This window comes from Emys orbicularis, chromosome 3 (genome assembly GCF_028017835.1).
Source record: "Emys orbicularis isolate rEmyOrb1 chromosome 3, rEmyOrb1.hap1, whole genome shotgun sequence".
NCBI classification, from domain to species: Eukaryota; Metazoa; Chordata; order Testudines; family Emydidae; genus Emys; species Emys orbicularis.
Genome location: NC_088685.1, coordinates 68,778,434 through 68,805,378, shown reverse-complemented (window position 1 = coordinate 68,805,378; position 26,945 = coordinate 68,778,434). Strand labels below are relative to the sequence as shown.

At 40.6% G+C, this 26,945-nt stretch overlaps 1 protein-coding gene across 1 annotated transcript; it reads left to right on the top strand.

Moving 5' to 3' along the window:
• On the top strand, positions 1 to 26,631 carry TBX18 (T-box transcription factor 18). The gene is made up of 8 exons (XM_065401343.1): positions 1 to 295; positions 1,661 to 1,844; positions 4,000 to 4,101; positions 7,476 to 7,647; positions 16,287 to 16,454; positions 18,314 to 18,378; positions 21,797 to 21,891; positions 25,907 to 26,631. Exons 1-8 carry the CDS (start codon positions 1 to 3, stop codon positions 26,629 to 26,631), a joined length of 1,806 nt encoding a protein of 601 aa, XP_065257415.1.
• Positions 26,632 to 26,945: the final 314 nt, after the last annotated feature.

Below are 26,945 nucleotides of genomic sequence, written 5' to 3'. Positions count from 1 at the left end.
ATGGCAGAGAAGCGGCGACCCTCGCCCGGCACCGCGATGAGTCTCAAGGCTCACGCCTTCTCGGTAGAGGCGCTGATTGGAGCCGAGAAGCAGCAGCACAAGCAGCCGAAGCGCCGCAAGCTGGGCGGCGAGGAGGAGCCGGCGGCGGCGGCGGAAGAAGCGGGCAGCGGCTGCCAAAAGGGCTCCAGCGAGGGCGCCGAAAGCGCCCCGTTGCAGCCCCACGCTGGGGCAGTATCGGCGCCTGGCAGGAGCTGCGGCGAGCTGGAGCTGAGCTGCGGCGTCCGGGGACCCGCCGGTGAGTCTCCTCCCCGCTCCCATCCCACCGCGCTGGGCGCTGCAGCGGGGCCGGGACAAACCTGCCACCCCGCGCAAGCTGTCAAAGCAGCCGCTGGCCCCCCACACCGGGCACACTGAGAAGGGGCGGGGGCCGATTCTGTCCCAGAGCCGAACCCCGGCGTGGCTCATCTTTGCTTGGCGTAAACCCTCCTGCGCCGGGTCAGTCACTGCTGGCTTTGCCCTCTTGCTGTTTTGGAGGCTCACTCTTCTGACAGCTTTTCAAGTTTCTTTCCTCTCTCCTCTTCCCCTTTGAACCCGGCTTGGCTCCGGATCCAACACTTTCCTCCCCTCCCCTGATTATTTTTTCTCTTTAACACCGTGGGGCAAAAATCCCGCCCGCCAATGAGCTGGTAGTAAAATATCTGTCAGAGCGGAGATGTGTTAATTAACCTTCTCCAGGCATTCGGGGAAACCAAGGGTCTGGTGCGGGGCGATCATGTTAATTTAAAAGTTCCTTTCCCTGGTATTTTTGACAACTGCATTTCAGGCTAACAACACCCTAACCCTAATACTAGACGTGAAAGAGCCGAGGCGAGGAACAACGGGGATTCGTGTCAGTTAAAAAAAACGGTGCATTAATATGCCAGAGAAGGGCAAACTCTGCAGAGCTGAAATCAAATGTCCAACGAAATCTGCAGTTAACGTTGCGACGCTAATTCATTTCCCGCAAGCCCGCAAAAAGCAGCGCAAATGGCCTGGCTCGCTCTGCCCCAGCAGCACCAGGAAAACAATCAGCCCGATGCGTTCTCGGTGCCAGGGGTTTGCTGCATGCTGGTGTTTAGCCCTGACGCTGTGCTGCCAGGTCCCACGGAGAGCCCTGTCTGGGGGTATGGTTGCTGTTTAAAAGACACCCCTCCGGCGTCTGTTATCAGCTTTGAACTCCAGGGCCAAACTCTGCACGTGATCGCGGCTGATTTTTCACCCCGCACTTGCACAGGCCGCGTAGCTCGGCGCTGGGCCCCCTGCCACGGGAGGGCCAGGAGGGCCTCGGCCCCGAGAGCTACGACCGCGCTGTGTGTAAACGCTGGGAGGGACGCGCGCTGGGCCGGGAGAGTGCGGGCGTCTTGCAGAGGCCCGGGAGATGCTCCAGGCCTCTCGCTGCCTCTCCTCTCGCTGCAGTGGGTGGCGTGGGGAGACTTTTGACTTGCTCTTTCTCTGTTGTTTTTGGGACAAGGGCTGGACCCAGCAGCCCTTCCCCGGGCTCTTCTCCGTCCATGGAAGAGCGAGGCGCTCCAAAGTCCCTGGGAGCTGCGGAGATCCCGGGCCCTGCTGCTCTCTGCCTGACACTCTCCTCTGCTTCCCTTCCGCCCGGCTCTCATTCCAGGCAGCTGCGAGGAGAGTTTCCTAGGAGGGTCCCCGCCAGTGTCGCCCGGCGGCTCCCCCAAGGGGTCTAGGGCCGGTTCCCCTCCACCAACCCCGCAAGCGCCCCGGGTAGATCTGCAGGGAGCCGAGCTGTGGAAGCGCTTCCATGAGATCGGCACCGAGATGATCATCACCAAGGCAGGAAGGTAAAAAGGCGCCGCGCGCACTTATCTAGTTCCCCCTTCTGGGGCAAATGCACTAGGGCAAAGGTACCCTTCTGCGCCGGGCTGTTCTGCTGCACCGCAGGAGAGACGCAGAAAGCCAGCACCCAGGTGCCGCACCGCTGGGTGGGCGCAGCAGTACCGCGGAGGGAGAAGTTGCTTAGCAGTAATCGAATTCAGACGGCACTACCACATCACGATCAAATCGCGATGGGAAAACTGAAGAGTTGAGGCCCATTTTCCCGCAGGCAGCGCGTTAGTGCACGGGTCCCCGAAGAAAGCAATAGTTTATTAGTCATTTCCACCCCACACTCATAAATACAACAAATTAATAGTATAAACTGGCTTATTAATTTCTAGTCTCTGGTCTAATTTACAGTTGCAGGACAGGCACATTTTTCTTTTTCTTGGTACCCCTGTTGTTTCTTGGAACTAGGGAAAGCTGGAGTTTCTAAGGCGGTTAATATGGCTAAAATTAATTCCGAAGTCCATTGATAAAGGAAGATCAGACTGAGTACAAATGAGACAGGATATTCTAACTGCCCTCCTGATTTATGCTATGCTCTCCTTCAGGTGGATAAACACATTGTTTCATAATATCACGTTGTTCATTCATGTTAATCAAATACAAAATCTGATGCTGCAGAAGCCAGATTTTTTTATGCTGTTTTGGACAGCTAATTTATAATAACTATACAGATGACATGCACAGTCTAAAATCTGCAAATACATCAAAGTGGATAAAGCAAATTGATTTATGAGCTACGTAGATCACAATAATTTTAGATGGGCACAGGAGCATGTGGAGTTTTAGGTTTCCTGTTCATTAGGATGAAGTCTATGAATGTTGTATTCTTCTAAAATAAACTTTCCCCCCTTTCCAATGGATACACATGGCAAAAACCTGGCTAGTATAAAAATATCTGAACTTATTAGAAATTACAAAAACATATTTGATTGAATCCATATGCTACCTTCTCCATTTTCAGCAAGGCTTTATTAATGATTGAAATGCAGTCTTAACTAGCACAAAGCAACATTTGTCTTGAGGGTCCAGTCAAAGATTTTCCTTTTTTATCTTACAGGTGCACTGAAATAACAGTAAGAGCGAGTTAGCCAAGACAGTTTCACCCTGCTGTTTATTTAGAAATTATAGAAATAACATATATTTTTTCCTTCTACAATTTTAATTTCGCTAATTGTTTAGAACAACAGAAAACACAGAATTTAATTTGGATGGCATTTGGATTTATGTAATAAGAAAAAAATATTTTATTAATATGCAATTAACTAGTCATTGTAAAGTTTCTTATTTTTGCCCTTCAGAATGAACTTTTCATCTAAAAGGCAAGTGTCAAACACACACTGAATTGAGACATGATTTTTTTTATCTAAAATCTCCACATTAGTTAACTATTCCACTTTTGGACACCAAATGATCTAAATTATGAACTTATTTATAAACATACTTCGTACTTTGGTTTCTGCTTTCAATAAAGATGTTTTACTATACCTTTCAAACATAGAACAACTCATGGACTTCACCTTTAGCATGTTGCAAACCGTAAGTCCCTTCTGAATAAGGAACATATTGTTTGGTTCTAGCATGGCACATTGAGTTTTATAACTGCATCCTTGTTTTATATGTATATCACCATGTCTTTAATGGTATAATTTGCTGATATATAAGTGACAAACCCTTTGCTGCTGTCAGTACTCATCTGACAATTTAAATTTCTGTAGGTTGTGATCTTGCTTGATAAGAACTGTTACTTGCGCATCTCATGTAATATATGTCTAGTAACTGTCTAGCAGGTTTTAAATGCATATGTAGTGAAAATAAAGTCTCAAAACAAAATGACTTACTATTTAACAATAAAGTTGAAATGAAATGGTGATATTTGTACTCTCAAAATGTATCACAAAACATATGAAGCATTGTTCAGCAAAAATGCACTTTAAAAATCTGTTGTGACCTATCAAATGGACCATTTCGTGGCTATGTGGCCATAATGATCAAAAAAGACTCTTACAGACTTCTCTGTATTAGGGAGGGGGTACTCACAAACTGGTTACTTTGCTGTACAACTGTTCCCAAATCCGTTTCATATTAAAATGACCTCCCTTTTTCTATGTTCAGGCGGATGTTCCCCGCAATGAGAGTGAAGATCTCAGGTTTAGACCCACATCAGCAATATTACATTGCCATGGACATTGTGCCAGTGGATAACAAAAGATACAGGTACAGTAATTGTAAAACACAAAGCTTGTGATGCAAACCATACAGATACGGCTGTTGGCAGAGAATATTAATCAAATATATATCAACAGAAGGTAGAGTTTAACGCTCTTCCAAATTTCTATTTTCATCTCAGTGCATAAAAATAAGTTGTTGTGTCAAGTATGCAAGAACAACTGCAGTTTTTATTGAAGTGCTTTCTACATTAGGCTTATGTTCAATAGCTGAGCAGTCAATTTTTTCGCTTTTACAGACTGCAATTTAGCCCCGGCAAAGAGAAATTTTTAATGTATTTTGTTCCTAGTCCATGGCTACATACATCCACTTTGTGTCACTTTGTAGTTATTTCCTATGAATAAATAAATATTAAAATTATATATTCTAGTGACACTACATTAAAATGTAAAGCATTTAAATGTTCTTGAATTATGGTTCAAATGGATTTATGATAAATGCTGCTCCTTGTGTTATGGATTCAGATTAAAAAGGGATAGCAGGTAGGTATCTTTAGTGATTTTGATTTGAATGAATTAATGGCATTTCTGGCTATGAAACTTCATATTTTAAAGAATATATTTATTAATGAATGACCAGTTATGCTAATTATTTCTTTAACACTTCAAAGAAGGGTCACATTTATGTGAACTCTTACCAGAGCAGTCCTGGGCTAAGCAAGTAGTCCTATGTCTATTGGACTACTGGTCTGATGGAATGTTTGCGGGTTTAGGCCCACAATAATTACTATTAGCATGTTTAGAAACTTTATGAATCAAGGGCCTGACCTTATTTGCCATTAAAGTCAAGAGAAAATTTTTACCAAGTGGTTCAGTAGGAGCAGGATTGGACCCTTACATATTATAATTTTGGTTATTTCAACCCATGGTTAGAACAATTCAGTAAATCTATTTGCCATAGGTTTAATTGTAGAACTATGAAACTTTAATATAGGGAAAGAAGATCAAGCTGAACAGACTTACTCTCAAGGAATACTTTTTTCTCACCATACCAACACTGAGTCTGAACTACATTTCTTGTGTTACTAAAATCATTAACTGTAATTTCCTCCTTCCACAGGCACATTTATGACAATTTTAGTTTTGTTTACAGAGAAATTTTCAGCAAGGTGACCAATATAAACACTGAGAACAATTCATATAGTGGTTGTCTGGTGGGTTTTTTTTGTTTGTTTGTTTGTTTTTGGATTATGTCACAACAAACTGAAACAGGTTTTCTCTGGGTTAGAGCAGTTCAATTAAAATGGAAAATCTTTATGCTGATTTGGGTCCAAATTAAGACTTTGTCAACTGGTCATAACAGAAATGTAAATTTACACAGTACTGTGAGCATGTAGTTTCAGATCTTTATAAACAGCAATCTTTATGTCAGGACTTGAATAGAGTTAAAAATTCTGATATTCAAATGAGGAAATTCATATTAAATATTAGTAGTTTTAACAATGAATGTGTCTCTTTCATTTTAAATATATATGTATTATTATAGTCCTTGCTGTCTGCACTGCTGACTATTAATTAAAAAAAAAACCCAACAAATTCAGCTCATGTTATCATATATAAAATGCAGCAATTTCATGGTTGGCACACACATATTTTTGTTAAGAATTTAGTATTATATTTATTTTATCTTCTTGGTAAATGGTGGTATTACTTTTACCTGATTTCACTTTTCTATAAGCAAGGCTCTTATGCAGTGGATGTATTCTTTTATACTGATTATTATTTTAGTCCCATTACTGTGCTTGATACTTTACAAACTGCCTGCCCTGAACATCTGAACAGCAAAGAGATACTATAACAGTTGTACACTGGGCCCAATCCTACTCCCCTTGAAGTAAATGATGAAACTTTAACTGAAATGGTGTCAGCTGAGGATAATTTATATTTAAACTTAGCAAAATTAAACCTTATCTGAAAAGTTAGGTATTGTTTTAAAATATTTTAAATAAATTTAATGAAGTACAGTTTGTAATGTTCACACCTTAAAATAGGTAAAGAAAATATTAAATCTAATTCATTCACAAATTAAAAATAATAATAAATCAGATAAAAATATTAAAAGATATAACAAACTGTATGATTTAGGCAGAGGATATTTCTCCACCAGAAGGAATCACAAGAAAGTACATATCATTTCATAATTGATGGCTTGATATGATTTACATCCATACATATTTGTAATGAATAATTTTGTTTCCACTATTGATAATGTTGCATATTCTTTTTTCTCTTAAAGAGGAGACCCGTACAAAGAGACATACCAGGTGAAAGTGTTGAAAGACATTTCTTAAAATTAAATCGAACTGTTTATTTTTTTTTTTGCTAAGGGAATTGCTCTTTTTTCTGAAGAGTGCATGCCTATCAGACATATTATTTGCACAGTTTTTAATTAGTGGGTTTTAAAAAAAAATAATTGTCCTGCAAAATAGCTGAATTCAGAATAAGATATTTTTACTGAAGGATAAGATACTTTTACTGCAGAATGACTTTGTTTATTTTTTTTTTATATAAAAAGAAACATAATAGGATGTGGGTTTTTTATTTAAATATTTCTGTGGTACTGTCAAGAAGATCAATATGGTTCTCACAGAAATTCTCTCATTTTAATTTCATTCTCTTTTTCATTGTCGCAAGATGTGTTGTATCTGGAATAGTTTTATTTGTGGACTGTTTCATGTTAGAAACAACATGCTAAGTGAGTCATGTAAAGAGTTGTTTATGTCATTGTATAAATTAAGGGCCAGATTTTGCTCTGTTACACTGGAGCCCATCCAGAGTGATGCCATTGAGATCAATGGATCTATGCCAGCGTAACTGGTGGTCAGTGGAAAGACAGCAACTGGCTTTAATGGGAGTTGGTTAAGGCTCTAAATGAAAGCAGAATTTGGTCCTGTCTATTGTAGATACTTTTGCTAATATTTTGTAACTCAGTTGTTTGCAGCAACTGAAAATTGAATGTTGAAATGAAAGTAAATTAAACATTTTATTTGCAGCAAAGAAGACTACTGTGTTTGTTAGTGCAGCTATTAAGATAATCTTGACAGTGGTGAGAGAGAAGGCTTCCCAAAATGCTGTGACTTTGTTTATATTGATTACTTGCCCTTTATCTCTCAAATCGCAGTTGAATTTCCTAGCTATTTTTATAGACTTCTTTTAAGTTGTGTTTTCCCTCTTTTTCTTTTTCTGTTGGAAAAATGATCACTTCTCTCTGGGATATTGTGACTAGATCCATTGTAATTATTGTCCCTCAACATTTGTAGATTGACGCGTGCTGTATGTACGAAGTCCTGCTATATCAATATAAATCATCCTGATGAATTATTTCCAATTTCATTCTGACAGATGTTGGGCTTCTTTTCATAGGTATGTTTACCATAGTTCGAAGTGGATGGTGGCCGGGAATGCTGATTCACCAGTACCTCCTCGTGTTTATATTCACCCTGATTCACCCGCCTCAGGGGAGACCTGGATGAGGCAAGTGATCAGCTTTGACAAACTGAAACTTACAAACAACGAGCTGGACGATCAAGGGCATGTGAGTATCCCGTGTCTTACAATATTACAAACTAGCACATCAGTCATCACGTAAAGATTTTATGACGTGTATCTTCCTGTTGACAAGAATGAACTCAGCCTTGCAAAGCTTCATAAAAATTGACCAGCACACATACAAAATCTGCTTGTTCTTTTGCTTTGATAATTGATTGATGATTTTTTAAAAATGGATGCTAGTGTATTTGCCCCTCAAAAATATAAGACCCCAGGGTAAGTAGAATTGTGCAAGACTGAACTAACTAAAGTAAAAGTACAAAATTGCTCGTATATTTTACCACCATATCTATCTATCTTGCAATTTCAGTTTTTATCAAAAAAGTGTGCTTAAACTCACAAGTAGTGAGAATAAATATTAGTAATATGTAATAAGTTTATGTGAATAAAAAGTACATTTAACTGTTTTTTTTAACCTAAACATTTGTGTGAAATCCCATGAGGTGTTAATAATTGCACTCCAAAATGAACAACATGGGAGCTGGGTTCACTCTGATAATGATTTATTACATACCTTATGAAGCAAGACCCTTTCACAGCTGAGGCTCATTACTTCTGAAAAAGCTGGCAGACTGCTGCAGTATGAGTGTTCTGTTTGCAAGCTCTGAATTGTTTAGTTATGACATTATCTAATGTGACAAAATGTGTTTATATTCATATTTCCTTTTCTCTTGAAAACTGTTGAAACATGACAGATGTAAGCCAGAGTCTTTCCAACAATCCCTAAAATAGTTGTACTTGACACCTTAGGAAATAATTAAAAAACAAGAATTGTTTTTAGACAGGATGAAGTCTTTACTTTTGACAAATCCAGTAATAAATGGCAAATGTTGGCTTTCTTTCAAAGGGAACATTGAACTCAAAGTGTCTGGAGTTTTAAGAACTTGAGTGACAAGTCGGAGACCGGATGTGGGTTCCATTGACTCTAAAGTGGCCAGACTTATTAAATAGGATGATTCCTCAGTCACGAAAAGGAATAAAATGGAATACCCCTAGCACTGTATGCAAAGATGCTATATATAGCTATCAGCACTTTTCTTCTGTGCACATTTCCCATTGAAGTCAATGTGACCGCTGCTTGCAGAATAGTGTGAGAACCTGGTCCCAATTGTAAATTCTACAAGCACCTCCATTTTCTCTAAAGAAAATATGTGTCTGTAAGGTATGTCTGTACTGCAATCTTAGGGTGTGACTGCAGCTTGGGTGGATTTACTGAGCTAGCTGTAACCTAGCCAGGTTGGGTAAGGGAGCAGTGAAATCAGGGTTCCAGGTGGATTAGTACAGCCCACGCTGAATGTCCCTACATGGGAGGGGGTAGTAAAGTGATGGGACCAATTCATAACTAATTAAATAATGGATTTGCACTAGGGATAAATCTGGTCCAATAACTCTGCTGTGTTAAGCCCTGTTCTTTATCTCTGCACTCTTTTTTCAGTTCTTTGCCTATCCTTTGTTTATGTTACATAGGTATGAGCAACTATTTTTTCCCACTCAGTTGCAAGAAAGATTCATAGTATGTTATTGTCAGATGTTGCAGGAGTTAGATTGCTGTTTCACTGTAGATATGTCCATAAAAGGTTTTGAATTAACAGTATTTCTATTTAGGATTTAACACCTCCCCCCAATATTTACACTCTTTATTTGTGGATTATGATCTGGGGGGTCTGATTCTGCAATCCTGGAATGAATAAATGTTACTCAGCATGAGAAGTTCCATGGGTTTCAGTGGGATTACTTGTGCATCTGCAATTAATGTGAACGGGTTGCACCAACATTTTATTGAAGTGCTTAAAAAGCGAAGAGAGCTGTAATTCTGGAAGACTCCAATTCTACAACTGATAGGCTATGTCTACACTTGAGGTCAGTAGTGTGATTCCCAGCTCGTGTAGACATACTCGCACTGTGTGCTAAAAATAGTAGTATAGCGTTGGTAGCCTGGCCAGAAACAAGCGACAGCCTGACCTAGCTGCCCCAAGTACGTATTCATGAGGTGCAGACCGGTTTGTACTCAAGGCAGTTAGCCAATGCCATCCCTCACCGCTGCCCTATGTTACCATGGCTACACTATAGTTTTTAACGTGCTAGTTCCATGAGAGCTATAGAGAGTATGTGTAGGTGAGCTGGGAATCACACCCCTACCTCCAAGAGTAGACAGAGCTAACCGTTCAGGCAGATTGTTGTAACCATTGACTTCAGTGAGGCTACACATGGACACAGCAGTCTGCCCATGTGCTATCAGTTGTAGGACTGGGGCTCAAGATTTAATCTTGAAGATGGACAAAGAGTCAAATTACTGTATTTACTGTACTGTATGCTATATGCTATATTGGCCTTGCACAATATAGTGCAAGTATATACTATACTATATTGTGCAAGGCCACATTTCAGGCTTTCTTCCCCCTGAGCTGAAATCCACAGTGTTTGCAGCATATTCTTATTCATGGTGCAGAGAAATTTAAAATTACTGGAGCACTCTTTATTTATTAAAGCTTCAGATTGGAAGCTAGCCAAGTAGTATTCTTCTACAGAGATTCAAGACACATTGAACTGATTCAGAACTACAACATCCCCCCACTCCCAAAATAAAAGCAAAATGGAAATTTAAGTTTTTTTTGTTTTAAAAAGACAATAGAAGGTTGGTTGCAAAATTCATATTTCTAAAATCTGGGAAATTACGAACACTCACTGTTATCAGAAAAGGCAAAAACAGAAAGCAGAGACGTGTCTATCTCAATGGGTCAATTTTTTCTTTTTGAGTAGCATGGAATGCAGAATTGAAATGGCTGTGGAGCCTCTGGAGGCCTCCAGCAATAATGGAAAAGGAATAATTGCATATTTTGTGATGAATATAAGAAATAATGATGTTTCATATAAATGGGAATGCCCCACTTTTCTCTGCGTGGTGGTGAAGAAGAGGGGTGTTAGATAAGAAGAGCTAGCAGTCAGGCCCATGCAACATCCCAAAATATTATTTTTTATATTCAAGGTCTGAATCTTCTTTCCTCACATCCCTTAATTTTGGTGGATTTTATGCTTTTGCTCAGGCAGAATGGCTTGGAGGAACCTCCACTTGGCTTCTACAGTTCTGCTCCCCACTCACTTCTTGAGGGTCATGTAAGGAGAGACAGAATTTAGCCCTCAGCCTTTGCCTCTGAACATATTTTACATGTGTCCAGTTCTCCATTTTGATACCCTGTTGATTTTGCTCTTTCCAAACACCTAAGTATGGCCAGTTTACACACAAGTTTCTCCACTAGTGTTCTGGGGCTTGATTCTGATCCTTCAGCAACGTAACTCCATTGACCTCCATGGAATGACAGTAGTGTGAGACGAGTTGGGGCCCTTAATGTACACTGTAGTACTAACTTACTGGCCCTGGCAGCAGGGCCAGTCACATTTCACAAAGTTGCTTGCTGTTGCAACTAATCAATGACACTAAGTAAATACGTAAAATACTCTAAAGTCAACGTTACACATTTTTACGGGGCATGTTAAAATACTAACCCAGGTGTCCAACTATCCTCAAGCTGTATGTGTAACTCACATTCATGTGAGTTGGGGCTACATATGTGAACTAAGGACAAGTTAGTATTATTAGTAAACATTTATGTTGTGGAAGTGACGAATGGCCAGCAAGGCCAGGGCCCTGTACAGAATGACAGTAAGTGACAGTGCCTGCCCCAATTTTAGCCCTTTGTTTAGAACTGAACAAGGCTATATTTCTTAATATTTTAGGGCCACTCACTTTCCGTTTGAACACTTCCTGTAAACATTCCGGTGTGCTAATGTTGTCATCAGCATTTTGATTGGGAGTCCTTGTCTTCCCACTTTTATAGTAATGTTGTATAAACAGACACATGGACCAGATCTTGAAGTGGTTTTGCACGTAGAATCCCCATGTGAATTTTGCATGTGGAACAACTGGAGGGTCAGGTGAAATTTATAAAGATACATTTTCAATGTGATGCTTGCGGACTTAATGGGAGTCACCCAGTTAATTTGTTGCAGACTGCTTTCAAAAGGTAACGCATCTTAAATTATACAGGGCAGTAATCTCCACTGAGACACTGGGTTATAATGCCATCCCTTGCAAAGACATCAGTATCATTAATTAGAGATTTTATGATGATGAAAAGGAAATCTTCATTTTACGACTGACACAGATAGACAAACATGTTGCACTCATCACACATACATACTTCCTCTTTCTTATACTAGCCCCTCTCCCCTGCAGTCTCTGGAATAGAGGGTCCCAGGTAAGATCGATCCTCTTTGATTAGAACTGGTTGAAATTTTCACACCCTTTTTATTGAGATTTCAATGGGAAAAAATTAAATATTTTTGACATTCTTCCACTAACTACTTTTGATACAGAGTAACTTGTTTTAACTCCTAGTTCAAAATAGAGTCCCATCTGCGGTATTTAAATTGAATTAAACTTGTCTATTTTCTCCCCTCTGTAATGCAGGGGTCAGATTGCAGGTGGAGGCAGGCCATTGCTCTGCCCACCTTCACAAGTTCAGAGTAGCTGTAGATTTTTTGTTAAAATTACCTGCAGTGAAAAGTTGAAAATGTTGACATTTAAATTTGCATTGCTAGGTTTTGTGAAGGTGATAGGGGGCAGTTCACATGTCATAGCCCCAAATGTTTCTCCCCACCTCCAAAGCCTGAATAAATGAGCTTTGCACAAAGGGTTTTGGCTTGGTTGCTTGGCTTGGTTTTCGAGATGTGGGAAAAGGAACCTGGCAGCTAGGAGAAAAGTGGCTGTGTTCCTTGTGCCTCTAGGCTGCAGGGCAAGGGGGGAGGACCCCTGTTGTGCTGGTGTTATTGATTGTCTTTTGGTTATGCGTAAGGCTCCCGTCATTGGGCTCCATTGTGGCAGGCATTCCATAAACACTCCTTAAAAAGAAAGTCCCTGCTACAAAAAATGTCATGTGTAGCTGTGCGTCCATCAGCTGTTGCCCGGCACTGTCACTTTGTATGGAAAAGGGGAGTTGCAGCAAGGGCCTTCTGCATGGCGTGCATGCCCGTGGAGCAGTAACAGTGGCTTCCCTTGTGTTTAGGGCCAGCTGTAGTCACTGATAGGGCCAAGGTTTGTTCTTCGGTGCTGTTGTTTTGTTCTTTGTGTCGTTCCACATTAAGAACAAGATCCTCACCACTATAGGGGAAGACACTTAAGTAATTTAAAATGAAAACTTAAATGCTGCAAGAAATGATAGCACCCCCAGAGAAATGATGCCATGGTACACTGATAGCCACCTGCCGTCACAGGCCACTGTGCCTCTTCTCATGGTTCCATTAAAATATTTGTTTACGTAGGATGATCAGGAAGCTGAAGACCTTCATGGGTAATCAATCCAAGAACAATGAGCCTAAGGAGGAACAAAAGGGAAGAGAGTGTGAACAAACTATTAACATAGTCATTATTTAAAAAAATCCTAACAATGCGATATTAATATTTAAGATGAGCTATTCTGGAAGTAAAATTAAAGTGTGTGGAAAGCCATCTTGCTTTCTAAGAGCTGGACTGTCAGTGCAATTGCAGTTTGGGTTGTTGCACTGTCCCTAGAGCAGTCTGGGAGGGAGATTGGGACTCTTCAAGTCACAGAAATGGCTTGCCTGCCTTGGACTTCCTTACTCCCATTCACAGGGTGGACCAAGGCCTGGATCTAAAGGAAATGAACCAATATTTTGTTAAACCCAAATACTGTACTGATCTGCTTGTCAATTTGAGTTTAATTATCTTAAATAAAGAATGGAATTGTCTGAGATGGGTGTCGTTGACTGGGTCATGCTGTGTAATGAATTTTTAAAGGTATGCAGCCAACTTAAAAAAATAAGTTCAAGGTAATGTTAATTCCTTGGCCATTTTTTGTGTTTTGCATGTTTCCTGCTTTTTAAAAGACCCACACAAACAGGAGAAACTGACTGATTCTCCAGGGACAATAGAGTAGAGCCGGTCTACTCAGTGCTATTAAATGCACAGAGGAAGCAAACTGAAAACATAGAGGTTTTTTTTCTCTAATCAATCTGTGATAGCATTACTAACAACAATAGAGGGTAACAGATTTTCAGGGAGAGGTGTGATTTAGTTATTTGCTTATTAAATTGGCAATGTCTTGGGCCCACTTCACCATTGCCCTGCACCTTGTGTAGTCATTTAACCCAGTACAAAGGCTGTGTGTGTGTGTGTGTGTGTGTAAACTTCTGCCTAATCAGAATAGTAGAAAAGCAATTTATATTCAATTATACTGGTGTAAATGACTAGGCAAGGTGCAGGGCAATGGGCAATTGGAGCGTTAATGTATAGTTTTAGCTTGATCCTGCATTCTTAATGCACCCATTACTCTCTTACATCATCAGGTATTTAGGGTGTGCAAGGAATGCAAGATCATACTTTTGCTGTTATTCACCTGCTAATTCTTCTTTTATAGAAATTTTTCCAACAGAAAAACTCTGGAAAGATTGTTGGAAGAGATATTTAAACACTCAATTCAACGAAGCCAGTATATAGCCTTTTGCTCTATGTGAGGCTATAGAAGCTGGGGAAGTCACCTTGAATTAGAATAACCATAGGTAGGGCCCTACCAAATTCACGGTCCATTTTGGTCAATTTCATAGTCATAGGATTTTTAAAATCGTAAATTTCATGATTTCAGCTATTTAAATCTGAAATTTCACAGTGTGGTAATTGTAGGGATCCTGACCCAAGAAGGAGTTGTCGGGGGGTCACAAAGTTATTGTAGAGTGGGTTGTGGTACGGCTACCCTTACTTCTGCACTGCAGCTGGTGCCGGTACTGCCTTCAGAGTTGCTGGCCAGGAGCCCAGCTCTGAAAGCAGAGCCATTGCCAGCCACAGCACAGAAGTAAGGTTGGCATGGTATGGTTTTGCCACCCTTACTTCTGCGCTGCTGCCTGCAGATCTCGGCCCTCAGCAGCTGCCACTCTCCAACTCTCCAGCTCTGAAAGCAGCAACGCAGAAGTAAGGGTGGCATGGTATGGTATTGCCACACTTATTTCTGTGCTGCTGATGGGGGGGGCACTGCCTTCAGAGCTGGGTGCCCGGACGACAGTCACCGCTCTTTAGTTGCCAAGCTTTGAAGGCAGCACAGAAGTAAGGATGGCAATACTGCAACCCTCCTAAAATAACCTGGTGACCCCCCTGCAACTTCCTTTTGGGCAGGATCCCCAATTTGAGAAACGCTGGTTCCCCTCCCCCCCCCTGAAATCTGTATAGTATAGGGTAAAAGCACATAAAAGACCAGATTTCACGGGGGAGACCAGATTTCATGGTCTGTGACGTGTTTTTCATGGCCGAGAATTTGGTAGGGCCCTATCCATAAGGGACTGTCTGAAGTCATTTATTGGAGCTCTTCTGATGTCATTGTCAAAAAGCCCAGTTGCAATATAATGAAAACCTTGATTATCCAGAAAGTTTGCTTATCCAAAACAGGATCATGTCCCCCAGCCAGTACTAAATGTATTAAAAAGTACTCTGGCTAGTCAACCCTTGTTTATCCAAGCTAATGTAATGTCCCCCATTTCATTTGGATAAATGAGGTTTCATAGTATTTGGCATTATTCAGGCTGGGTGAAGTTAAAGGCTCCATGTTGTGATGCCTGATTGCATAAGCACTCTGTGGCTGCTAAAGAAGCAGGAAATTTAAAAAAGGTTGCTCTTGAATCTTGATGAAAGCTTCTGCAAGCCAGTAGCTATGGGACTGGTGATTTATTTATTGATTAGACCTTCCAAAAGTTGCCAAGCTTCTGATTTTTAAAAAAGAAATCTTTATTAAAAGTATGTTTATCTTTAATGAAATGGAATAAAACATAAGGACAGATCTATGTTTTAAGCCTCCTTCAAAATGTAAAAATACCGCCGCAATCCTACAAATGATTATGGATGTCTTTAATTTGAGGCACTGATATTCATAAGATTTTTATAGGATCGGGGCCTAAATCCTTAGTAAAGGGAATTGTTCTTTTTCCTAAATTGACACGTGTATATTGTGGTGGGTGTATTTATTATTCACGCATAAGTAATGCTGCTTGTATCTGTTTACATACTGTAAATACACAGTTGCTAACGTTTGCAATTGTGACATTTGGTGGTTTTCTTAAAGCCACTGCTCTTGGAGTCATGAGAATCTCAGCTTTCATTTTAAATAAAATCCAAACAAAGTATGTTTCTAGCCCTTATGGTCACAAAAACCTACCAACCAAATCCACCACCACCATACTGGAAGCATTTTCAATATTTTCTTAAAGTTTCAAAATCCAGAAAGCAAACTGATATTTTTTTTAAATCTCATATGGTGAAATCCATTCCCACTGAAGTCTATGGCAAAATTCCTATTGACTTCAGTGAGGCCAGCATTTCACCACTCATTATTTTTTGAGTTCCTCACTCATGAATTTTGAATGCTTAGGGATGGCAATGTTGTAAGTACATAATGATTAGATTAGTGTAATGAGACCCATTATAAGTTATAGAAAACTTAATTTCCAGGAGATTGCATGATAAGCAACACATGCCATAATCTTTTTCCAAAATGCTACTAGCATTGAAATAGCGGGGCATCCTTTCTAATAAATGTTACCTTTTCTTTGTTTTCATTTGTATAGATTATCCTTCATTCTATGCACAAATACCAGCCCCGTGTCCATGTCATTCGTAAAGACTGTGGTGATGATCTGTCTCCAGTCAAGCCCATTCCTTCAGGAGAAGGCGTCAAAGCATTCTCCTTTCCTGAAACTGTTTTCACTACTGTAACAGCATACCAGAATCAACAGGTAACTTTGGCTTTCTTGTTAATATTTTACTGGCTTTACAGAATATGTCAGACAAGTACAAGAGAAGAAAAGGATAAACTTTTATTTCATCACTTAGTAATAAGGCATTTGTCTAATACTCTAAATATTTAATAGCTTTTTGTATCACTGTAGCATGTAGATGCCACAACTGAGACAGGAGTGCCAGTGTGCAAGGCACTGTACATAGTAAGGGATGGTTCTTGACCTGAAATTCTTGCAGTTTAACTAGAGAGGACATAAGAAGATCTATCCTTGTTTTACAGATAGGGATTGAGATACAATTCCCATGGGAGTTGGGTGCCTAAATACCTATGAGGATCTGGGCCAAAGAAACTAAGGCCATGTCTACACGTACAGCGCTGCAGTGGCACAGCTGCATCGCTGCAGCATGTCCGTTTAAGATGCTCTATGCCAGGGTTGGCAACGTTTGGCACGCGGCTCGCCGTCCCGGGCCAATGGGGGCGGCGGGAAGCCGCGGCCAGCACATCGCTCGCCCGCGCCGCTTCCCGACACCCCCATTGGCCTGGGACGGCGAACCGCGGCAAGTGGGGGCCGCGATCGGCCGAACCTGCCGCGTCAGCAGGTAAATAAAACTGGCCCGGCCCGCCAGGGTGCTTACCCTGGCGAGCCGCGTGCCAAACGTTGCCGACCCCTGCTCTATGCCAACGGAAGACACTCTCCCACCAACATAGCACTGTGCACACTAGCGCTTATGTTGGTGGAACATATGTCACTTGGGGAGGTGGAATATTCACATCCCTGAGCGACATAAATTTTGCTGACATAGGCTGTAGTGTAGACGTAGCCTGAAGGCCAGATTTTTAAAGATAGTTTGCCTAAAAATGCAGATAGGTACATAGGCCCTTCTGAAAATCCCATAGGTGCTTATCACTCACTGATTTCAAAACACTTTCCAATGTTAGTCAAGTATTAATGTCCCCAGGTTGTAAAAGGGGAAGTTAGTTTTTAATTTAGTAATTCATAGCTTTCATTAACTTTTAAAGGAGCAGGATTGGCCCATAAACAACCTATTCAAATTCACACAGTGAGCTGCAGAGACAAAATTAAAACCCAGGTTGCCCAACTCCTAGTCTTCTGCACTAGTCACTTTGTCTAAGTATAGCACACAATGACATCATATTTAGTCTAGTAACGTTTTATTCATTCTAAATAATTTAGCACAATTATGTTTTGGTTTGTGTGTATGTTTGTATATATAAATATAAAGTTTGTGCTTATTAATGGCCTACTTTCTTCAGAAAGTAGAAAGCAAAATGATTTAATGATGCAATATACATTTAAAGGGGGAGAGTCATCTGATTGATGGGCTACCATTATTTGGTAACTATTTTGTTGATTTAAAGAAATTACAAGTATTTTATTTTCTTGTGTTCCATTTGTTTATAGTATGTACATGTGAGCATAGCCGCTTAACAGAAATCTTTCTCATTCAACATCTCCTTCTCTGCCTGTATATATCTTACGTAACTCTGTCACAGACAAGGAGGCTATGCACTGTCTTAGTTGAAGAAGCAACATTTTCCAGACAATTTCTTTCAAGAATCCCAACCAGTCTTGATGTAAAATAAACACTCATTGACTTCCTTGGGGGATGTATGCAGAGAATGATTGTGGGATTAGGTCTTAATTTATTGTGTTAAAAAGAAAAACACATTCAAATGGGAAGAAAGATCCACTTGAATTTTTATAATACTTAAACAGAATTAAAATGGAAAATTCCAATGACAGCTCAGGTTTGGTGGGTATATTTGCTATGCATATCACTTAAACTGAATTGGTAGAAGTTTTGCCATCACTTTATTTTATTATCTTTACAGATCACTCGATTGAAGATTGATAGGAATCCATTTGCCAAAGGATTTAGAGATTCTGGACGTAACAGGTAAGCTTTGGAAAAATGGGTTTGTCTGCAGTGACAAAATCAATTTGTTAAAGAATGGTTACCATGCACACAAAAAGGGGTTTCTGTTCTTACAGACCTTTCAAGCTTGTAAGAACTAGGTGTCCCAGTGCTAGCCCTAGAGTTATAGAATTAAACCTAAATTCTGTGCATGTAATGACTAGTATACAATCTTGAAGGTTCACTGTTTAACTTGATTCATGTACTAATATACACTGCAGCTTATGGACATAGAACATGAAAAGAAAACTTGCACACTGTCTGAATGGTGATTCTTTTATGAATTGCATACTAAACCCTTCCACCTGAAAAAGAAAGCATTTAATTGTATTGCACATAGTGCAGTAATTTCAGTGACCACTTTGCATTTTGTTTCCTAAAAGTGCTGTATTTATGACCTGACCTTCCAGAGAAGAGAACAAACTGTGTCGGTAAAAATGTTCAGTGTGTGCCTGCCAGTTTATTGAGCTTTTATTTTAGTAGAAGGGTGAAGCATTGGAGATCATTTTGGGCTCACAGCAAATCGCAGAAGAGCTCAGATTCACTTTTGAAGAGCAAATTAGTATTTTTTTTTAAATGGATGATGTTGGGAGAGGAGGAGATGAACGTTACAACACCTAGCACTGTGGGGTCCTGGGCCATGACTAGGGCAGAAGCCCTAGTGCTATGATAATACTAATAATAAATACTAATAATACAAGGGGAGAGATGACTGATAGGAATCAACTACAAAGTATCTTAGACTTTCACACCAAGCACTGCTGCTGTCAAGGATTAAGAGTCTTTCTGATTAGAAACAATTGGGCAAACTCAGCGCTGGGTCAAAATAGGCACTACTCCATTGTCAGAAGGGAGTTGTGCCTGAATATGCCAGTTGCGAACTTATGTTTGCAGTGTTGTTGTAACCATGTTGGTCCCTGGATATTAGAGAGACAAGGTGGGTGAGGTACTATCTTTTATTGGACTATCTTCTGTGGGTGAGAGAGACAGAGCTCTTCTTCAGGTCTGGAAAAGCTTTGGTGAACTTAGTCCTTTATCTTAGAATTGAGTAAACAACTAACTTCCAGATAGAGTTAGTTAAGGAAGAAGCAAATTAAATTTGCTGAATGCCATGCTATATATTTAATTAGAGAGAGAAATTCACCCTATGTGCTTCTGAACTCCTTCAATGACTATCTGATGGTATATTTGATATATCCTTAGCACTCACACTATTCTTGGGGGTGTCAAATACCCCAAAATAAATAATCCCTGCACAGAAGCCTTTGGAGAAAATCCTCATACCACTGCAATCAATAGCAAAACTCCTACTGACTTCAGTGAGGCCAGATTTCACCCTTTATGTTCCAACAGACTCCCTTGGAAGATGGGATGAACTTTGAAATCCAAAGGTGGGGATAAGTTAGAGACCAGTCTTGCAACTGGGTTTGCATGGATAGAGCTCCATTGACCTTCCTCAGGTTCTGTGTGATTGCAGGGGCCCAGCCACACAGATCCTGTTTCCGGATTGGGACCTGGTTGTTTTTGTTTTTGTTTTAAACCGTAATTAAATGCTCTTTGTGTGGACATTAAATGAAAAGTGTCATTCAGAACAAGGAGAGCGTGATGGAATTGTGAGGGCCTGAAGAGGGCCTCTTTGTAAATGGTTTCATTCTGCCTTTAAATACAAATCTAAATGCCCTTTTGTTGCAATAGGGAAGCTTACTGTAGAAGGGGCCAGATCCTCAGCTGCTACAAACTGATGTAGCTCCATTGAAATCAATAGTCCTATGCTGACTTACATGCACTAAGGACACGGCCAAATACATTTGGGAATGTGGTTCATATTTTCAATTCTTTTTGCAGCAAGTTTTTTTTTCTTTGAAGAATCTAAATGTAAAGGCTTTATTTTCTACAGTACTGTATAGTATGTCTTTTATATAGGCATTATAGTCTGTCCCGAAAGTTAAAATACTGTGGTGTCATTGCATTCTCCTTTTGGATGCATTTTAATTGTATATTGTGCTGCAATAACCTTGCCCTGTAACACTACATAAAACAATTCTGTTTAATTAAAAATATTCCCTTTCAGGTCATTTACAGTCTCACAGGCTGCTTTATAAAGATCAGTAGCCTTGCCCTTTAAAAGCACCCTCTGTACTTTTGCAAAGTGAAACAGAATTTATGTGCTGAGAGTAGTTTCATTCTTCAGTTAGGCCTTAGGTTTGACCCTATAAAAATCTTTTCCTCAGGAAGGTACCAAAATTTCTTTTCTTTAAATACTTCAGGAAAAACATAACTGTTTTGTTAAATAAACTTGGCCATTTAATAGCATAAATTAGGGTGGTGATAAAATGTGGAAATTGTTCGAAGGCATCTTGTATAAATTATCACCTTGGCTACACTCCTCCAGGAGGTGGCTTTTATCTCCACTTTAACTAGAAGTGAAAAGTCACCATTACTGCAGAAAATGAAGGCTATGTTTTAGTCCAGGTTCAGCTAATAAATACTTTATAACTGTTTCCTGCAACATATCTGTGATCCTGCTGGAACTGCAGTGTGAAAAAAGCAATATCAGAAGAGAATGTGGATGGCCTCAAATCGGACTATTTGCATATTTCCAGTTTACAGAGTGTTGCTGTTCAAAGGCAAGCATTTGTTTGTGGTATGTGCTCGATGTCGACACTTAACAAGCCTTATGAGTGTAACAATCAAAACTAGCAGCAAAATTATACCAGGGTGCTGACATAGTAGCTTTGTTTGTGAATTCGTGGCACAAAAAGAATGACCTGTATATAGGTATAAGATCAAATTGATTTATATAAATGTATGTGGCACATCCAATGAGATGGCTGGTTAGACAATTATTTCTATTTGTCATTCAAAAACTTATAAAGGCTGAGAGAAAACTCTTGAAGCTATTTTCTAAAGATATTTTTTACCCAATAGCGCCAAGTAACAGGCTCAAAAAGAGCAGCACATCCATGAGTCACCCATCTTGTACGTACAATTTTCTAAAGTCAAGGAGAGTGTTGAATCACATTTTAACATAAGTCATTTTATGGATCACTTTCCTTCTAACGTGAGATGGCAGATCGTCCTTCTGGCAATCAGACTTCTGTGGAAAAGTCCTATTAGGAAATTATTAAAGGTACTGCTAGCAGTTTTTTAAAAGTGATTTAGCAGCTGGAAACAAGAAGAGCCAGCACCATGGGACCAGCCAGCTCTCTGCGACCACCAGCATGTTCATGGCAGATCACTGGTGGTCCATGGACCAGAGTCTGAGAAACATTGTTCTAAAAATATTTTTTTTCCCTGAAACATACAGTATGTGTGAGACTGAGTGATGAACTAGCTACAAAAAGTGACAAGCCAAATACAGATCATTCTTTTCACATAGTAGTGTTTTTGTTCTATTTAGAATGGGACTGGAAGCTTTAGTGGAGTCCTATGCATTCTGGAGACCTTCACTGAGGACACTTACATTTGAAGATATACCTGGGATCCCGAAACAAGGTAATAATCTTATTTGTAGTCCTGAAAAAGCAAAATGTCTAAATATAAAATTGTGCTACCACTCCTTATGAAAAACTAGATTTGTGTATCATTTACAGAAAAACTAAGCTTAACTCCAAATGTAGATGATGTTTTTTTTATTTTCACAAATAGAAATAAGCTAATTTAACCAGGTTTGCAGTGAACAGGACAAAAGAGATCTATTATTGTAGCTTCTAAAACCGAGTACAGAATGGTTTAGTAAATTCACTGTTCTACAACATTATGCCAGTAATCATAAAAAGGGAGTCATATACTGTTACTGACACAGCTATGTATTAACTTGAACATTTCCCCAGTACTTAATTTGCTTTTCACCAAGGATTAAGCCTTTAAATCTCTCAAATACAATAATCCAGACTAATATGTATACTAAGCACAAAAACCCTAACCAACCTCGCCCTGCCTCAAAAAACAACAACAATAACAACAAACGTTCATTAAACTGGAACTGAAGTTGGGAATATTTTAAGAAGTGGGGGAGCCCTAAGAAAAGTACTGAGGTTCTCTCAAATAAACCCACAAATGTTACCCAGAAATTTCAAAATAAAGACTACACTTAAAATAAATATGGAAGTGCATAGTAAAGATCACCCAAACTACCGTAATTTTGATCCATTCCACTTCGTCTCTTGTGCACCTGTTACACCTTACTTGTAAAATGGAGATATTCTAGTGAAGGACTCTTGCTAAATGAGGTTTTCATAGACTCTAAAGACTGTATTTTGTGGCTATCTACTTTGTGTCTATGCGATAAGTGTCTATTCTATGCATGTCTTCCCACTTACTCTGACGTTTTGCTGCATGTGTTGTCTGTCTTTTGGTCCAGCCCTTCTGAGGTTTGTAGCTGAATATCTTGCAGTATCATGACACTTGCATTTGAAATTCCATATGTCTGGAGAATTGTCCTGAGAGTGGTGCCCTTTGAAGAAAAGAAGTAGAAAGCCGACTCTTTCCAATGACTGCATAAGGGTGTTAATTTAAAAGTCGACAGGAGTAGCTTGTGATAGGGCAGTATAAGTGAGGGTACTTCAGTTTAAATGCTGCTGCAGCGGACGTTTAATTTTTCTACAGGAGTAAGCTTATCAAGTTAAATCAGTTCTTGGTTTTAATGCCACTAATGTGGCTGAAGATGTGAGTTATTAAGGACAGGATGGTCTCTTGGTCTTGGCTGCTCTTGGGCAGAGATGCAGGGGCAGAGTTCGTTTATAGGTGACTTTCACCATGCATTTCCAGACTCTCTCTTGTGTGTGGTTTTAGTTTTCTTTAAAAAAGTGTGGGTGGGCTGGAGGAGGGTGCTGAAGTAGTTAATAGATATTGGCAAATTTAACACTAACTTTCCCTTGGAGAAACTCCTTAGATTCTGAAAAACTGCTCAGCAACTGCCTAGAGACTCCAGCAGACTTTGCAAAGAGCTAGAGACTGCCTCTCTCCATGTGGCTTTCTCTGGCCTACTGTGTAGGCCACACCCCTTTTTATGGTTTCCTGCCTCCCACTTCCCCCATAGTGGGGAGAGCTATGTGGAGGAGGGGGCACATAAAGTGGAACTTCTTGGGCAGAGGCAGATCACCCTCTGGGCCTGGGTCCCCTCTCCTCCCCCAACCCATCTCTCTGTGAGTTCAAGTGTATGTCTCATCCCTCCCCACCCAAACCAGATCTCTTTTGCTGCTTTCAATGCCTCCCCACACATGCCATGTGCTTTCCTGATGCAACCATGTCCCCTCGCCTCAACCTTTGTGGCAGTCTCATCCACATCAGGAAGGGTTAATAAATCCTCAGAGCCTCTAGTATACATAGAAACCACTTTTAATAACTAGCCTCTTTCCTCCTCCACCTTCTAATAAAACAAAAAAACAGTCCCGGGCACCAATCCTTGCCATGGCCAAACACAAAATTGGAGTTTCTGTGCCAAGCCATTTTACGTTACAAAAAGCCAAAAAAGGCTAGGAGAGTGTTCAAGAAGTGAAATCATCTTCCTTTTTTTTAAATCGTCGGATTTCCAAAACACACAGCTTTATTTGCCTCAAACTTTCCAGAATAGCTGTAGACCAGCATAATATCATACATGTGAAACTTCAGACAGGTTGGCTGAGTTCTGGCAAGGCTAGTGTGTGTGTGTGTGTGTGTGTGTGTGTGTGTGTGTGTGTGTGTGTGTGTGTGTGTGTGTGTGTGTGTGTGTGTGTGTGTGTGTGTGTGTGTGTGAGAGAGAGAGAGAGAGAGAGAGAGAGAGGCTTGCCATAGAAAGCTGACTGCATACTATGGACATACTTGAGTACATAAGCCCCCAAAGGCAGTTTATGCTGCTTGCTTACCAGGCTGATCTATCCAGGAGGCAGATCAACACTACCTATTTACTTTTAAGTAACAGTGCTGTTTTGAAAGCAGGGTGCTCATATCAATAAACTTCCTGCTTCCCATATATGACTTACTCACAGTTCTGGTTCCTCTCCTCTCCCCTTCTCTGGTGGTCACACAGGCTGTGGAAGTTACAATTGCTGTTCACAGATGGTGAGAATGGAAGCTAGGTTTCTGGCAAAATTTTAGCTCTAATATACCTCTGTCTCCTTGCCTAGTAGCTCCACTACAGAGCTGAGACTTATCCTTTTGCTGAATGGTATCCTGATTGTTAGACCTTGTCTCCACATTGGGGGCACGTTGACACAGCCTGAGAGAAAAAATAGGTACATTTTAAGTTGGGATTGTGAGCGACTCATAGTGCCTGGTGGTAGTCGATGCAGACTGTGGGCAGAACAAGAGGAGGCAGACAAAGTTCACTGGCAATCTGGTATTTTTACTCATATATCTGTCTTGAAAAACTATTAATGTGTTGGGGAAAAAACTGCTTTGTGTTTCTTCACATCACTCCCAAGCTATCCAATTGTCATATATGACTCTTGAGTGGGGAAGAGTTGTAGATTCCTCCCTCTAAGGGCCATTGGTTTAGGTGATTACAGAAAGCTAAAATCAGCTTTATGTGGTCATTTCTGAGAGAGATCTACCCACTAAGAACAGGAAGCTCTCCTGCAGCTAGGGAGACTCTCGGAGTCTTGTCAGCTCTCTTGGGCTGTATTAATTAGTGCATTTTTTCCAACTCATTTCCCCACCTGTGTTCTTCAAGTATATGGTTCAGAAATAACACAGACTTTCTAATTACAACAAATTGTACAGTACAGACATGTCTATACATAGCTGTATGATCAGGATTTAAGAATGAGGCAATACACCTCTACCCCGATATAATGCTGTCCTCGGGAGCCAAAAAATCTTACTGCGTTATAGGTGAAACCGCGTTATATCGAACTTGCTTTGATCCGCCAGAGTGCGCAGCCCCGCCCCCCTGGAGCGCTGCTTTACCGCGTTATATCCAAATTCATGTTATATCGGTTTGCGTTATATCGGGGTAGAGGTGTACTTCATAATATTCTGCCTTGATTTTCATGGAATCATTTCAATACTTGAGCCTCTACAGCTTGAGCTAAACTTTAAGGGTTAGTTCCCTAGCTGTAGCAGACTCCTGTCCTCTGTAGATCAGGCGCAGAGGGGAATGTGTAACACACACTGAGCCCGAGGCTATAAATGCACTCCAAAGGGCAGGCCGGTTATAAATAATTCAGGGCAAACTCTTCTAGGGTTCATAATTTTGAATTAAGATACATTCTGAGTTGAAATTTGCAACACCAGAGCCTCAGCCCTGACAATTTGCTTCCAGTGTCTACTGAAATAACTAAACTGTGCGATAGGAGAACAAACCTTGATGTAACCTTGGGTGTATAGAGGGTTGCACAGTCCCAACTTGTATTCCGTATTTAGTTAGTGTATTTTGAAGGGATAATATTTGTAACATTTATCAAAAATCTTTGTACCAAACTGATCGTGTTTAGTACCAGGAGAGCGCAGGTTTCAATTGCTGATCAAACACAGTCTAAGACGTTAACCTTTTCTGGTATGCTATTTATGTTTTAAAATTCTCTTCCAGGAAATGCAGGCTCCTCTACTTTACTCCAGGGACCTGGCAATGGAGTTCCATCTACCCACCCTCACCTCTTACCTGGGTCCCCTTGCTCTTCTCCTGCCTTCCACCTGGGTCCCAACACTAGCCAGCTCTGTAGCCTTGCTCCAGCTGACTATTCGGCTTGTGCCCGCTCAGGCTTAACCCTTAACAGATACAGCACTTCTCTGGCTGAAACCTACAACAGGCTCACAAACCAAACCAGTGAGACCTTTGCACCCCCAAGGACTCCCTCTTATGTGGGTGTGTCAAGTAGCACAACTGTGAACATGTCTATGACGGGCAATGACGGTGATGCATTCAGCTGCCCACAAACCGGTTTATCTATGCAGATATCAGGGATGTCGCCACAGCTTCAGTACATCATGCCATCCCCATCAAGCAATGCCTTCACCACTAATCAAACCCACCAAGGCTCTTACAATACGTTTAGACTACACAGTCCCTGTGCTTTGTATGGATATAACTTTTCCACATCCCCCAAACTGGCTGCCAGTCCTGAGAAAATTGTTTCTTCCCAAGGAAGTTTCTTGGGGTCCTCACCAAGTGGAACCATGACTGATCGGCAGATGTTGCCCCCTGTGGAAGGAGTTCACTTACTTAGCAGTGGGGGGCAGCAGAATTTCTTTGACTCTAGGACCCTAGGAAGCTTAACACTGTCATCATCTCAAGTGTCTGCACATATGGTTTGATGAAGCCTCTTAAGGAAAAGTACAGTATGTTTGGTGTCTACGATGTATTTCTCTTGGAATATGAAAGGACACAATGTAGCTTGTAAAGTGTATATATAATATGAGAGGAAGCTTCGCTGAATCATTTGACTTGCTTGTGGCCAGATTGTTTTCTGGTTTGAGTTCTGCGGAGTTTGTTGTGGCACAGTCCATTTAGTTTTCTGGGATAGAACACTTAGTTGTATAACACATTGGAACATATGCAACAAATTAAGCAGGACTTCCTCCCCTTTTGCCCTCCCCCTTTCTTACCCCTTTAAAGAATGAAATGACAC

What these genes read in the sequence shown, in the direction of transcription:
- TBX18 (XM_065401343.1), top strand. Translation starts at nt 1, where the DNA reads ATGGCAGAGAAGCGGCGACCCTCGCCCGGCACCGCGATGAGTCTCAAG. An exon ending in GTGGATAACAAAAGATACAG is followed by an intron (nt 4,102 to 7,475) that starts GTACAGTAATTG and finishes TTCTTTTCATAG; the next exon opens with GTATGTTTACCATAGTTCGA. An exon ending in CAGCATACCAGAATCAACAG is followed by an intron (nt 16,455 to 18,313) that starts GTAACTTTGGCT and finishes TTATCTTTACAG; the next exon opens with ATCACTCGATTGAAGATTGA.